The following is a 13,334-nucleotide window of genomic DNA, read 5'->3' as shown; positions in this document are numbered from 1 at the left end:
GTACACTATTTTGGTCAACTTGCTTAATCTATATTACATTTATTTTTTGGATCCAATATGTATTACATTTAAAAGTTCAAATCTGCCCTAATTAAAAAGAAATTTTTTAACTTTTAACAAATGAGGTTAATATTGTGAATATGCGAAAGAGAAATTTCAATAAAATTGCATGATTCCGATAATTTGGTTGTTTGAATATGACAACTCCAACACTAAATGAAAACATTACAACAACAATCTTACTTAGTTTTTCCATTATATAACCAAAAAAAAAAAAACTTGTTGCCACCTGTCAAAACCCACTTTAACACAACTGACAATCCTCTCTCGCTTCCGACATAATTGACTCTTCTCTCTCTCTCTCTCTCTCTCTCTCTCTCTCTCCTCTTGTGTTTTGTATTTTAATATCGAAGCTTCGTCATCCCTTAGAATCTGCTCCCCAGAGCGTACAAGAATGGAATAAGCAAAGCGATCTCACCTACTACTTTTCTTCTTCGTGGAGCAGTTGAGATACGCAACATATATACTGATCATGTAACAAATAAAAGAGCAGGCAGAGGTTTGCACCTGAAGAACCAAAAAAAATGAGTGTTTCTTTGACAGTGATGACCTTCAATCTTCACGAAGATCAGACGGAGGACAGTCCCTACTCGTGGGATAAGAGAAGGGATTTGTGCATAAGCGTCATTACTAGTTATTCTCCTATCATTCTGTGTACCCAGCAAGGTAATATTTTTCTCTGCTTTGCATTCATTTTCAGCGATTTTCTCATGGATCCTGCTCGTTTTGTGGTTGTGATTTGATTGAAATGTTCATCTGGGTATGTTTTAGTTTAAATTTTGGAGCTGGGTTTTTGTTACTTTGGGATTTAGCTTTGGTTTCAGTGTTGAAATGTGTTGGGGGTGATCTGGGTTTGCGGTGAGTGAGTTCTCTGGGGTGAAGGTTGATTGAATAGGGCAGTATAATTGGTGTGCTGGGTTTACATTTTTATGTTCGAAATGATTGATTGTGTACTTAAATTGATATGTTAATAGTTGGTGTTTTTCCTTGTTTCTGAAATTTCATTCTTTTATGTTCATTTTCTGCTTCAGGAGTTAAATCACAGTTGGATTATCTTCAGCAGTGCTTGCCAGGTAACTTTCTGTCCAAAAAGTTAAAATTTTCGATTCTTATTAGCATCGGTATTTTGTCACATGGTTGAGGAAAGGCGCATTGCTCGCTTTCTTGAGTACATGTTTCGATTGTTTGTTTCTTATGAAGAACGGCTCGTATAGGTCATGTTTCTCTTTGCTTAATAAAGAAAAGGATTCCAATCAAGTTGGTAAAGCTTCATGCTGTTTCACATAGACAATGTTCTCTTTCTAGACAGTTTGACAAGAGGCATTATTATGTTCATACGCATGATGCAATTACGGTGTCTGGCTCTTCCCGCCTCAATTGATTTTGTTTACTTATGACTTACCATGTATAAACTGAAAGATACACCTCACTTTTTGTTTCTATATTGAGATACTCTTGAAGAACGATTTGCTGGCATCGATGTTCATTATAGAATGCAATGATCTTATGTTGATGCATTCTCCTTTCTCTCATCAAATTTATCCTGAGCCTGGATTTTCCAATTATGATTTGACTGTTTTTTATCTTATTCGTTAGGTTATGATCAATTTGGAATATCAAGAAAAGGGCCTGAAGACACTTCTGATGAACATTGCACCATCTTCTATGACAAGGAGAAGGTAGCATTCGCTTCTTTTTGTCAAAGCTAACATTGTCGTTTGTCAGAAATTTGCAAACTTTGACCTTTATGCCATTTTTTTCATAAAATGAAGGTGGAGCTGCTTGAAGGTGGAACGTTTTGGTTGTCAGAGTCACCTTCTGTCCCTGGAAGCATGTCATGGGGTTCTGAAGTTCCATGTATTGCAACATGGGTGATATCCTTACCATTTTACTTTCTCAAACTTAGATAATGTTCAGCAACTGCTTTAACATGTCTATGAAAGAGTGCCGTATCTTTTGTTATCTTGACATGATGTCCACACATTTCAACTGAAAGGAGCTGAGCCACCTGGATTTTCATTCCAGATAGTAAATACAAACATGGATGAGTTCAGTCCTCGTGCCCGTCGACGAAGTGCTTTGCTCACATGGCAGCACATAGCATCCTTGCCACCTGGCTTGCCAGTTGTATATTGTGGAGGTTTCAACACACAAAAGGAATCAACTACCGGCCGGTTTCTTTTGGGGAGATCAAGGTTTGGTTAACATGTGGAACTTCAACTGTTTTTATATGTTCCAAATTTTCCATATTTATTACAAGTTTCCATTTAGTGGGAAAAGGCTTTGTTGTTGTTGTTGTTGTATTACAAGTTTCCATTTAATTGTAGTCCATACGCTTAGAAACTGAAGAGTGGAGTAAATATTTTGATTAGGAATTATGGAATAGTTAGGATACTGTGATGCTTTTGCGAGCTGCCAGATTTTTGTAAGGAGCATCCTCCATTTGTGCCTCTAGCTATCGTACTGCTTCATCGGTGCAGAAATCTTGGACACCTCCTTCCCTATTGTCCGCTTTTTGATCCCCTTCCCCTGTTGCAAACCCACTAGATACCTTTTTCCTTTATCCACCGGTTTTTTGTTTGGTGGATAAGATTTCAACTTAAAATTGGCAGTGTTGAAATCATCCTCCCGTAGATATAGTGCGAGACGAATTTATATGCTAGTCTCTCTCTAGTAGGAAGCTCACCAGATGGGTGGTGGATTTTCTCTAACAGCTTGTTCTGTTTAGTAAATCTTTTCTCTTGGCTTGGCTGCAGAGAGCACGGTGCAGTGGGGGATATGAGGGATGCATGGCCTAATGCCCGTGTGAGGAAAAATGTCTCTCTTATTCGCACTTTTCATGGATTTAAAGGTACATGCTATCCCACTTCTACTTTTAGTGCTGCTCGTTGAGCATGAACTAATTTTTACAGTACGTGACACTTTCAGGTGACAAACAAGGAGCTCTTGAATTCCTCAAGTTGGTTTTCAGAGCGCTCTGCCTTTGCTGGGATCGCCAAACACAGGATCTTCATGTAGATTGGATTCTTTTTAGAGGTAGGTCTCTTAGTCCTGTTTTATGTGAAGTGGTGAGTGATAACATTGATGGATATTACCCATCCTCGCACTATCCCATATTTGCCGAGTTTCTGCTTCCTCGCACGGTGAGAATGATTGACCCACCTGCTCCCGAGGGGAATTGATGTGCATGTTTTCAAAACCGCCACCTCCCCATTTTTCTCCTCCGAGCACCGAAGGTCTAGTTCATAGTTGATGGGATTTAGATAGTCATTTTATGTACAATTTTTTCAACTTTTGATTGCCATACCGAGTTGTTCAATTTACTCCAAGGTGCATCGAAAGAGGTAGCAACAATTTTATTTCATATGTTTGACGTTTTGTACTGTTGCTTTACCCTCAAGTTTAATTGAATGGAATTTGATTTGTCTGCCTCACTCTACCATGACAAAGTATGGTGCCAGTTTACTGGAATCACGTTGGCTGAATTGTTTGGTCGGTGAGAAAATTCCCCACTTAGGGGCAAACAAGTTTAGCCTGCTGCAGGGCAAGTTCTGGGGCGGTTCAAGTGAGCAACGCGGCGGACGGCCGGATCCCATTTTCCTTATTTTATTTCTCTTAAAATAATAGTTAACGCATTTTTTAGGGTACATAAGTTAATGGGTTGAGATGAAAGGTAACCGTTAAAATCCATTTAAAATCAAGGCAGTGCTATCAATACACTTATTTTTACTTCTTACACGCCTCTCTCAATTTTCGGCTGAATAATTTGAAGAAGATCGATGATCAAAAATTAATATGGATGTGTGAGAGGTTAAAATAGGTGTGCGAATGGTAAGGAGTATCATTCCTATTGTTCTATACTATAATGCTAGTTTTAAAGGTTATCAGATGAATTGTAAGGAGTATATTTGGGCGTAGTTAAATTGGTTAGAAAGACTACCGTGATCCTCTCTTTGTATTTAAGTTAGAATTCTCTTAAATTTTATTGAGATATGATTGAACTAGCTATTATAGGTTATAACTAAAACGCCCTTGTTAATTTATGTTGTTCGATCCTTTTCAATTTGTTTAATCCGACATAAAAAATTGAAATGGGTGTGCCGGATAGTATTACACATAACTAATTGCTCTCTTACATCACTAACAATGTTTAAGCAAAACTAATCATACAAAAATCGCAACCTAAGACCAATTATAATAGTCAAATTAAAATTGAATGCTAATGTAACGATCTGAAGTCTTATGTCAAATTTTCAAATATTATTTTCGTATTAAAATAAAGTTTTATATCTTTGTAATTATCACGAAAAATGTTGAAACAAAATTTTTATTGGTTGAAATGTCAGTGGAATAAGGGATCACCATTAAAATTAATTAAAAATAAATTTGACAATGATATCAAATTTGACTCTTAATCACAAAGCCATAACGCTTGAGTTGTAAAAATTTTTAATATCAAATATGTACAGTGTCATTCCATCTAGAATTTCGACGCGTTGTCTCAAGTATTCTAAACCAACTTTTTGGCCGACACTTGGCATTTTCAAACCCCTTGTAATTTACATACATAGTACAAAGAATTGGAATATTTTACTAAACAGAGAGTGACGTCCAAACCAATTAAGACAACTTGTAATCACCGTCAGTCCGTACGTGAAGTCCAAATCAATCGTCACCGCACATCATCCCCGCGAAAAAGATCCAACGGTGATTACAGAAGATTTCAAATGGTCAGCCTTGTCTTGGAAATCCCAACCATTTTGTTGAAGAGAGAGAGAGAGAGAGAGAGAGAGAGTGAGAGCTTTATCGTTCTTCTCGTGTTTTTAAAGCAAACAAAAAACCAACCACTGAGTGATACATTGATTCGATACAATCGTACCAACACACACCCAGTCCCTGAGTTGCAGAGGGAGAGAGAGAGAGGGGAAGTGGATCTAGATCTTGTGGGAAGAAGCCATGGCGAGAGGACCTCCCGCTTTTGAGCTATGGATCTCTGTCTGTCTTTTGCTCTTCTTTCATGCACGCTGCTTCTACCTCCCGGGTGTCGCCCCTCAAGATTTCCAATACGTCAGCACCTTCAACTCTCTCTCTCTCTCTCTCTCTCTCTCTCTCTCTCTCTCTCTCTGTATTAATAAATGTATATGTATATGCATGTATATTTGTATATGAGTATAATTGAATGTATTGTATGCCATGGCAGTTTTTTAGTGCGTGTTCTTTGTTACTGACAGATCCGTATACAATTTAGCATTTCGGTGTTTACAATTTCGGGTCTTTTGGCGAAAGCTTTTATAAATTTGCCATCTTGTGACTCGGGTCGTGATATCTACGATCAATTTGCTGCATTTCTGCATGTTTTTGGCTTAAAACGTTGTGAATCTCTGTTGGCTTCTTATATTGCGTGAAATATGGATTGAAATTAGCGTTTTTTCGATTGCAACAATGCGATATAACATGCACATTTACAAGTACAGTCCTAAGATTTTAATTTTTTTCGTGTTCTCATTTGTCCGGTAAGTGTTAGAGCTTGTGTTGTCGTCCAGATGGTAAAGATTTTTCAATTTTCGGGGAAAACGAAAATTTTAAGGTCGGCTGGATAGCTTTGAGGTAGTGAAATCTTTTCTCAACTTTGCAATTGAGGAAGAAACGATAGAGTATGGATTAAGTAACGTATAGAAGGGCTCGAAAGAAATCATTTAAGACTTTTACAATGGATCTAATAGGTCTCATAATTTAATGAATGAGCTTTGTGATTTAGATTATTTGGTGTTAATTAATACCTGCGTTTTGCTATCTAATGGCGTTGTATTCATACTGTTTACCTTTGTATGTGCAGGGAAATCCCTTGAATGTGAAAGTGAACAAATTGACCTCTACAAAAACTCAACTTCCGTACTCATACTATTCCCTCCCATACTGTACTCCGGAGCATATAGTAGACAGTGCAGAGAATCTTGGGGAAGTTCTCCGTGGTGATCGCATTGAAAACTCTCCTTATGAGGTAAAGTAGCTTAAAATGACATTATTGCGATGGTTCTGTTGTTCATCACTTTGGTTATTGAGCCGCTAAGGATTTTATTTTATTTTTTGTTGCAGTTCAAAATGAGAGAACCACAAATGTGCAATGCTGTATGCCGTGTAGTTCTTAATGCAAAAACTGCAAAGGAATTCAAGGAAAAGATAGATGATGAGTATCGGGTGAACATGTGAGGCGCTAATTCTGAATATCATGCATTTGAATCATATGATCCTGTCTGATGTGATGAACAATTGACTTACATTATGATACTTTTTCCAAATTACAGGATTCTGGATAATCTCCCTCTGGTTGTTCCTATACCAAGGCCTGATCAGGAAAATGCCTTGGTTTATCAACATGGGTTTCATGTTGGTCTTAGAGGACAATATGCTGGGGTAGCTGTTGCCTGTTTGACCAATTAGCATTCTTTGCATCATCGTAATTCTTTTGTTGATGTGTTTATTGAAGAGTTCTGATTTTTCTGTTTTCCTTCAAACATTTTACAGAACAAGGATGAAAAGCATTTTATCAACAATCACTTAACATTTACAGTCAAATATCACAAGGATCAAATGACAGAATCTGCCAGGATTGTCGGATTTGAGGTGAAGCCATTCAGGTATTTATGTGTTATTCTTTTCTATCATAGGCTAATTAGTTTATTCTATCTCATCTCACCAATGAGGGTTCAAATTACCTATATGATAGCGGACAAGTTTTTATTAATGCAGTGTTAAGCATGAATATGAAGGCGAGTGGAGTAAGGAGAAACGTTTAACAACCTGTGATCCCCATGCGAAACGAACAGTTACCAGCTCTGAATCTCCTCAGGAGGTTGAAGATAAAAAGGAAATTATATTTACATATGATGTTGAGTTCCAGGTTGGTGCCCTTGCCATTTCCTAGTAAATGAATTCTTTGTTTGCCGTTTTGAGTTGGGTTTCAGATTGGCTTTTGTTTAACCTCTAGGAGAGTGATGTGAAGTGGGCATCTCGGTGGGACACATATCTTCTGGTGGCGGATGATCAAATCCACTGGTTCTCAATTGTTAATTCTTTGATGATTGTTCTTTTCCTTTCGGGCATGGTTGCTATGATAATGTTGCGGACACTTTACCGGGATATCTCCAAGTACAACCAACTAGAGACCCAAGAAGAAGCCCAAGAAGAGACAGGATGGAAACTGGTTCATGGTGATGTATTCAGACCTCCAGTAAACTCAGACCTACTGTGTGTGTATGTTGGGACGGGTGTGCAGTTCTTTGGGATGATTCTCGTCACCATGCTCTTCGCAGTCCTTGGATTCCTCTCCCCTTCAAACCGAGGTGGATTGATGACTGCCATGCTCCTCCTCTGGGTCTTTATGGGCCTCTTTGCTGGATACTCTGCAGCCCGTCTGTACAAAATGTTTAAGGGAACAGAATGGAAGAAAATCAGTCTCAAAACAGCTTTCATGTTTCCTGCAACTCTCTTTGCCATTTTCTTCGTCTTGAATGCTCTTATCTGGGGCGAGAAATCCTCTGGGGCAGTTCCATTTGGAACCATGTTTGCTCTGGTATTCTTATGGTTTGGCATTTCAGTTCCACTTATCTACGTTGGTGCTTATGTGGGTTTTAGGAAGCCATCGATTGAGGATCCTGTGAAAACCAACAAGATCCCTAGGCAAGTCCCTGAGCAGGCGTGGTACATGCATCCAGCCTTCTCTATCCTAATTGGAGGCATACTCCCATTCGGGGCCGTCTTTATTGAGCTCTTCTTCATCCTTACATCTATATGGTTGCATCAATTCTATTACATATTTGGATTCCTTTTCATCGTCTTCATTATCCTCATCATCACTTGTGCCGAGATCACAATTGTGCTATGCTACTTCCAGTTGTGCAGTGAAGACTACCTTTGGTGGTGGAGATCGTATTTGACCTCAGGCTCCTCAGCGCTCTACCTTTTCCTGTACGCAGCCTTCTACTTCTTCACTAAGCTTGACATTAAGAAGCCGGTTTCTGGAGCCTTGTATTTCGGGTATATGCTGATTGCTTCCTATTCTTTCTTCGTGCTGACTGGTACAATCGGTTTCTATGCATGCTTCTGGTTTACTAGGCTCATCTATTCGTCAGTGAAGTTCGACTGATTTATAGTCCTAAGGTGAAGGAAACGATTCATTTGTTTTTCCACGAGGAAGCACGAAATTCACTTTGACGGTACTCGTAGAACGTCCTTGTGGAGCTACCAACTGGGTTCATTTTGAATCTAGAGTCATAGAAGTTCTTATTCTTAGCCTTTCTCTATACAGGTCCCTTTTTAAGTTCTAGTTCTTTTTGTTTAGTTGTTCTTATAGCATCGTCTTCGTTCTGTTCCATACGAAAACACAGAAAATTGTAAGCAATCTTCGACTGTGATTCGAGGAATGAAAAATGGAATTCCAGCATGTAACATTGCCACCGCTGCGTTTTGTTATATTTTCTTGTCAAATCTTTGGGATTTGGCCAAAGATTTGGCTCATCTGTTCTGTGATAAAAACTTAAAAAGCACAAACTGTGAACACAAAAACGTCTGTGATAAAAGATGAAAGGCAACGCATAATCTTCCAACCATGTCTGATGGAAAACAAGTATACCAAACATACAATTTTAACATTTCTTAAAGTTCCAAGCTGGTATTTCTACATATTACATTGTTTATGACAACCTGGAAAATAGACGCTGATCGGTATTTTGATCCAGTCATATAATGCATCACAAATCAATCGGCACCTTCAGCGCTAAAATCGGGCTCCGGAGGCTTTTGTAATTTGACTAATTCTCGAGCACTCTTCAAATTCCTGTTTCGGTGAACACCACGAAGTGCATTTGCAGCAAACCTAGAAGCTAAAAATGTGGCACCAATGCTATATGAACCTCCAGCATTGCTGCGAGCACCTCCCAAGGCTTCTGCTTCTGCTTCCTCTTCCTCTTCCTTACGACGAAGCTCCAAGATTTTCCTCTTGGAATAGCGACGCCATGCTGCTTGGATAAAGCAAGCAGCCCAAGTCCGCCATTGTTGTGAGTAGAAACGGAAGGTGTGCTGAACCTGTCTGCTGTGAAGGCGCCTAAACTGACTGGCAACAAATTTCAACTCTTCAGCTACAAGAGCAAAGGCCTCAACCTCAGTTAAAGCCTTTACCGTCCGAGTAGATGACGGGAGGTTGGCACCAGATTTGGGATCCAGTGCCCAAGTTAGAAGCTCCTCACCACAGAAATCACCTTCTTTCAGTAAACTTCGGTTAAAAAACCCACTCCTGCCACCATCTGTTGTTACACTCTCAAGGCGACCACGTATGATGAAAAGCATCTCGTCAACGGGATCTCCTTCCCGAACTATGTAAGTACTCTCTGTGAATAAACTTGGTTTCAGTCTCTCACAAATGGCATCAAGCAACCTCTCGTCCATATTCTCAAACAAAGGAACCTGCAATGACCGGCAAAGTGCAATTTATCTAATGATTCACAGTGGGACCAACCAACATATATGAAACCAATTACCACTAGAAAGAAACACAAAGAACAAAAGAATTACTAATCATACCCTCCTCACTAATGCCAAACAGAGGTGCCGCTTAATATCTCTCCTGAGATCCTTTGGTAGGCTCTGAACCAAACTCTGCTCGTCCACCCCGCGTGTTTCCAACCACTTATATTGATCATATCGCCTGACACGTTCCCTAAGGTCTTGTGGGAGCAAGCGGTGATGCATCCACTGCTCTGAATCGCGTCTTTTGACCCTCATCTCCTCAAGTCGAATAGTAAGAGACTGAAGATAGGTCTGTAACAATACCATAACACCCAGAATATTAGCAATATCAGATGATGTTCTGCTTTTCACGCTACATTACAAGCATCAACTGTTCCTTCCAAGTTTACCTGCATGTTTCCTATCAAAAGTGCGAAGAGGATAAGTCCAAATATAGCCAGTGATATGGAAAATATAACCTCTCCAGGATAGGTGCTGGTTGCAAGACCCTGACCAAGCGTACTGCATAAAGAAGTCAAACAAAATGCTGTTAAAAGCTAAAATTTTAAAGCCTGCAAGAGGCGCAACGGTTTTGTAACATTATGTGAAACCACTACATAAAATAGATTGAACCTTATGACTAGGATCAGGAACATTGGTTATTTCAGACATCATTACCTTAAATTCTGTAGTCCCCACCATAAACAGTAACAGTATTTGACGATGAACTTCTTGGATGAAACAACCCCAGATGATAAAGCCGAATTAAAGATTCCAAAATCAAAGTAGGTATTATTGTCATCTGCCGAGCATTTTGATAGGATGTTTCCGGTAACATTGGACCAAGTTGCATTATCTAAATTGTTTTGGTTCCCGCAGTACAAGAGATTTTTATCACATGGTTTTCCAAAATCAGAACAAGCCATCTGCCAGCATGTATCATTGCGTTCTAAAGCTAACAAATACCAGAATGCCCCAACTATCTGCAAAGATATCATCCAACAGATAATAATTGCTCCCAAAGAAAAGTATAATTTCCATGTTAATGTATGACGATCAAAAGAAAAATAAGTACTTGATGAGTCTGATGATAATAATAACATTCAATGGAAAATAATTTGTATCAAATGTTCATACGCAAAGAAAGAAAAAGAAAGATGAATAACATACGGCAAGCAAACAAGGAACAAAACAGCAAGGGTAGAAACAAAATAGGTACTCACATGACTAGCGAGCATGTATAATAGCAAATAGTATGCAGCACCTGCCCAAGCAGTTTCAGCAAAGACGCCAGCTGTTCTTTTCAGTTCTGAAGTCAAAGGATAGACTCGAAAAAGTCTGGGAATATACTGAAATAAAACTATGTAAAGCAAAGCCTGTTTTGTAGCCAGCACATCTGAACCTTTGGACCTCTGAAGAAACCTCCAAACTACAATCTGCACAAATTATGGCCTTTTAGTGTTGCATAGAAAAAAATTATAGGCTTAACAGTTAACAGTTTCCTTTCAGCGTATTTTTCAAATCTTCTACTGCAAAATGAAATATGCCAATAATTAACAATACATAGAAACGAAAAGACAAAACAAAATAAGAGCCAAAACTATAGGAAAGCGGTATAGCCACGTGGAATAATTCAGGGAAACACACTCTTACCTGTGGTAGGGGTAGCACTGAAAGAAAATCAATGATGAAATAACTTCGTAAGTATCGCTTGGCTATTCGTGCTGGATCAATCACCAGTTCACCTCTTCCAAAAACCCGAGATGATGGAGCAATGTAAGCTGTCCTAAACTGGAGAGCCATGTGAATAAGATAGAAAGCATCAACAATCATCCGCAGTGTGGTCGCTGTGATAGCCAACCTTCGATCTATACCAAGACAATTTGATGAACTATTGATGACTGGAAGATAGAAAAACAGAGGGTCCACAGACACTGCCAGAATACATGAGATGACAAAAAATCTATTCCACAACAAGAGAAATTTGTCCTGAGGATCATATATCTTCTTGTCTGACCCTTTAAGATCTTCAGGGAACACTGCACGAGAAATCCCAAATCCAAGTGATCGGCCGATTGACTTAAGCCCTTCAGACCCCTTTTTCATTCCTCTCTTAAAAGATGTATCCCTTGCAGGAGCAGTCCGGGTTAGTCCCTCAATATTAAACCCACATCTTCTCCCTCCAGAATCAGAAGGCGATGATAATCTAGAGTCCAAGTCATCCAGCCTAGAAAATCAATAAACACTGCCAATAAGCACAACATTCGATGCCGTTCTACCAAATGACCCAAATCTTGTTTCAACACTATTAGAAACATAAACGTTCAGCTTTCATCATAGAAAAGGAAGCATGAGGCACTGACCGGGAACTATAATATTATCCCACTAATACATACATAATGCAACATGTATACAATAAAAACAACAAAGCCTTATCCCACTAAGTGGGGTCGGCTGTATGAATTATAGAACACCACTGCCCTCGGTTTTGCACCAACTAATATTTAGAAGTAATTACTATAGAAAACAATCTACTTCAAAAAAAAATGAAATTCCTAACATATTTGTTATTAAGGCAAATTGCTAAAACTATTTATTGGACAAGAGACTACAAACTTCCTAAAATTTAACGAGACATCTCAACTAGTCATACAAACATGTAACGGATCGTTGTGAATCACTAGAACCAGATCTTTATGTTTGGCAATGATTCTTCGGAAAAAATTTGCAAAATTTGACAAAGAAAAATTATATTTGGTACCTCACAAACTTGTCTCTCTGGCCTCCCAAGTACTGTGACTTGTTGTAACCACAATCCAACATCTTTACTTAATCAAACACATCAACGTCACCTGCATACCAAAATGAACATCCAAATTCGCAATGAACATCAAAATCATCATATTCAGTCTAAGTGGCTTATAAACAGCAACTGGAAATGAAGTATGAATCTAAAACAATCCCCAGGTTCCAATAACATTTTTCCACCAAATGCTCAACCAAAATTCCATAATCTAATAGTGTTGAAAAGATAACGACCCGATTTATAGTAAACCGAATGTTTACGATTTGATGTAACCAAAAAATGGTAAGTTCGGTCTTCATATAGCAAACAAATCGGCATCCATTGCTATATATCCTCAAATTATACAACTCAGATCCCTAGATAGTCGACAGTGCATAACTAAGCAGTCTGAAGCAGTACGAGTAAACACCTACTTAAACTTTTATCCATTTTTATCAGCTTAATCACCAAGAACAATCACTTGATCCCCGAAAAACTACTGTTTCCTGACGTTGACCAAATTAATTAAGAATCCCCCTCAAAAACCAATTAATTAAGAAACCCCTCCAAATTAACCCAACAAGATAAAAGCTAAAAACTTTATTGAGCACAGTGGAAGAAGAACTGACATTTCCTTTAAGACGTGCAATCAAAATTACAGTAATTTCAAATTTTGACAAATTTTTCTCGATAAAGGGAAGAACCCATATGATATGAATTCGTATCTTTGCAGAAATGATCAAAGCATATGAGATTGGGAGAGAGAGAGGGAGAGAGAAGCAACTCACAGTAAAATCCGGAGCTCTTAGATTTTCATTCGGCTGGTTGCCGCCAGCCACGGACAGAGAGATTCAGGTATATGGAACAACAACTGGGTGTCGAGATGTCACCAGCCAGAGAGAGACTAATTCAGATATCTCCTTTTACCGAAATTGAAAAAACCAAGGAAGAAAGTCAATGCCGTTACTGAAATGTTTTTACAGCA

The 13,334-nt window shown here is 38.7% G+C and overlaps 3 protein-coding genes across 3 annotated transcripts; 2 read left to right on the top strand and 1 right to left on the bottom strand.

Annotated features, from left to right (window-relative positions):
• The first annotated feature begins 358 nt into the window (after positions 1 to 358).
• LOC126605208 (uncharacterized) lies at positions 359 to 3,494 on the top strand. The gene is made up of 7 exons (XM_050272580.1): positions 359 to 726; positions 1,092 to 1,133; positions 1,657 to 1,739; positions 1,833 to 1,935; positions 2,042 to 2,255; positions 2,817 to 2,911; positions 2,989 to 3,494. The coding sequence occupies exons 1-7, from the start codon at positions 585 to 587 to the stop codon at positions 3,240 to 3,242; spliced, it is 933 nt and encodes a 310-aa protein (XP_050128537.1). The 5' UTR covers positions 359 to 584; the 3' UTR covers positions 3,243 to 3,494.
• A 1,343-nt stretch (positions 3,495 to 4,837) lies between these two features.
• LOC126605194 (transmembrane 9 superfamily member 10) lies at positions 4,838 to 8,503 on the top strand. The gene is made up of 7 exons (XM_050272558.1): positions 4,838 to 5,127; positions 5,897 to 6,061; positions 6,157 to 6,266; positions 6,366 to 6,474; positions 6,586 to 6,698; positions 6,811 to 6,961; positions 7,049 to 8,503. Exons 1-7 carry the CDS (start codon positions 5,017 to 5,019, stop codon positions 8,204 to 8,206), a joined length of 1,917 nt encoding a protein of 638 aa, XP_050128515.1. The 5' UTR covers positions 4,838 to 5,016; the 3' UTR covers positions 8,207 to 8,503.
• Positions 8,504 to 8,613: 110 nt separating this feature from the next.
• LOC126605192 (probable cyclic nucleotide-gated ion channel 5) lies at positions 8,614 to 13,313 on the bottom strand. The gene is made up of 8 exons (XM_050272557.1): positions 13,138 to 13,313; positions 12,326 to 12,416; positions 11,218 to 11,791; positions 10,788 to 11,000; positions 10,243 to 10,547; positions 9,975 to 10,086; positions 9,640 to 9,876; positions 8,614 to 9,522 (listed from the first exon to the last, which is right to left on the bottom strand). The coding sequence occupies exons 2-8, from the start codon at positions 12,385 to 12,387 to the stop codon at positions 8,818 to 8,820; spliced, it is 2,208 nt and encodes a 735-aa protein (XP_050128514.1). The 5' UTR covers positions 12,388 to 12,416; positions 13,138 to 13,313; the 3' UTR covers positions 8,614 to 8,817.
• Positions 13,314 to 13,334: the final 21 nt, after the last annotated feature.

The sequence above is a fragment of the Malus sylvestris genome, chromosome 15 (assembly GCF_916048215.2).
Source record: "Malus sylvestris chromosome 15, drMalSylv7.2, whole genome shotgun sequence".
Lineage (NCBI taxonomy): Eukaryota > Viridiplantae > Streptophyta > Magnoliopsida > Rosales > Rosaceae > Malus > Malus sylvestris.
This window is presented reverse-complemented; position numbering and strand designations above follow the sequence as displayed.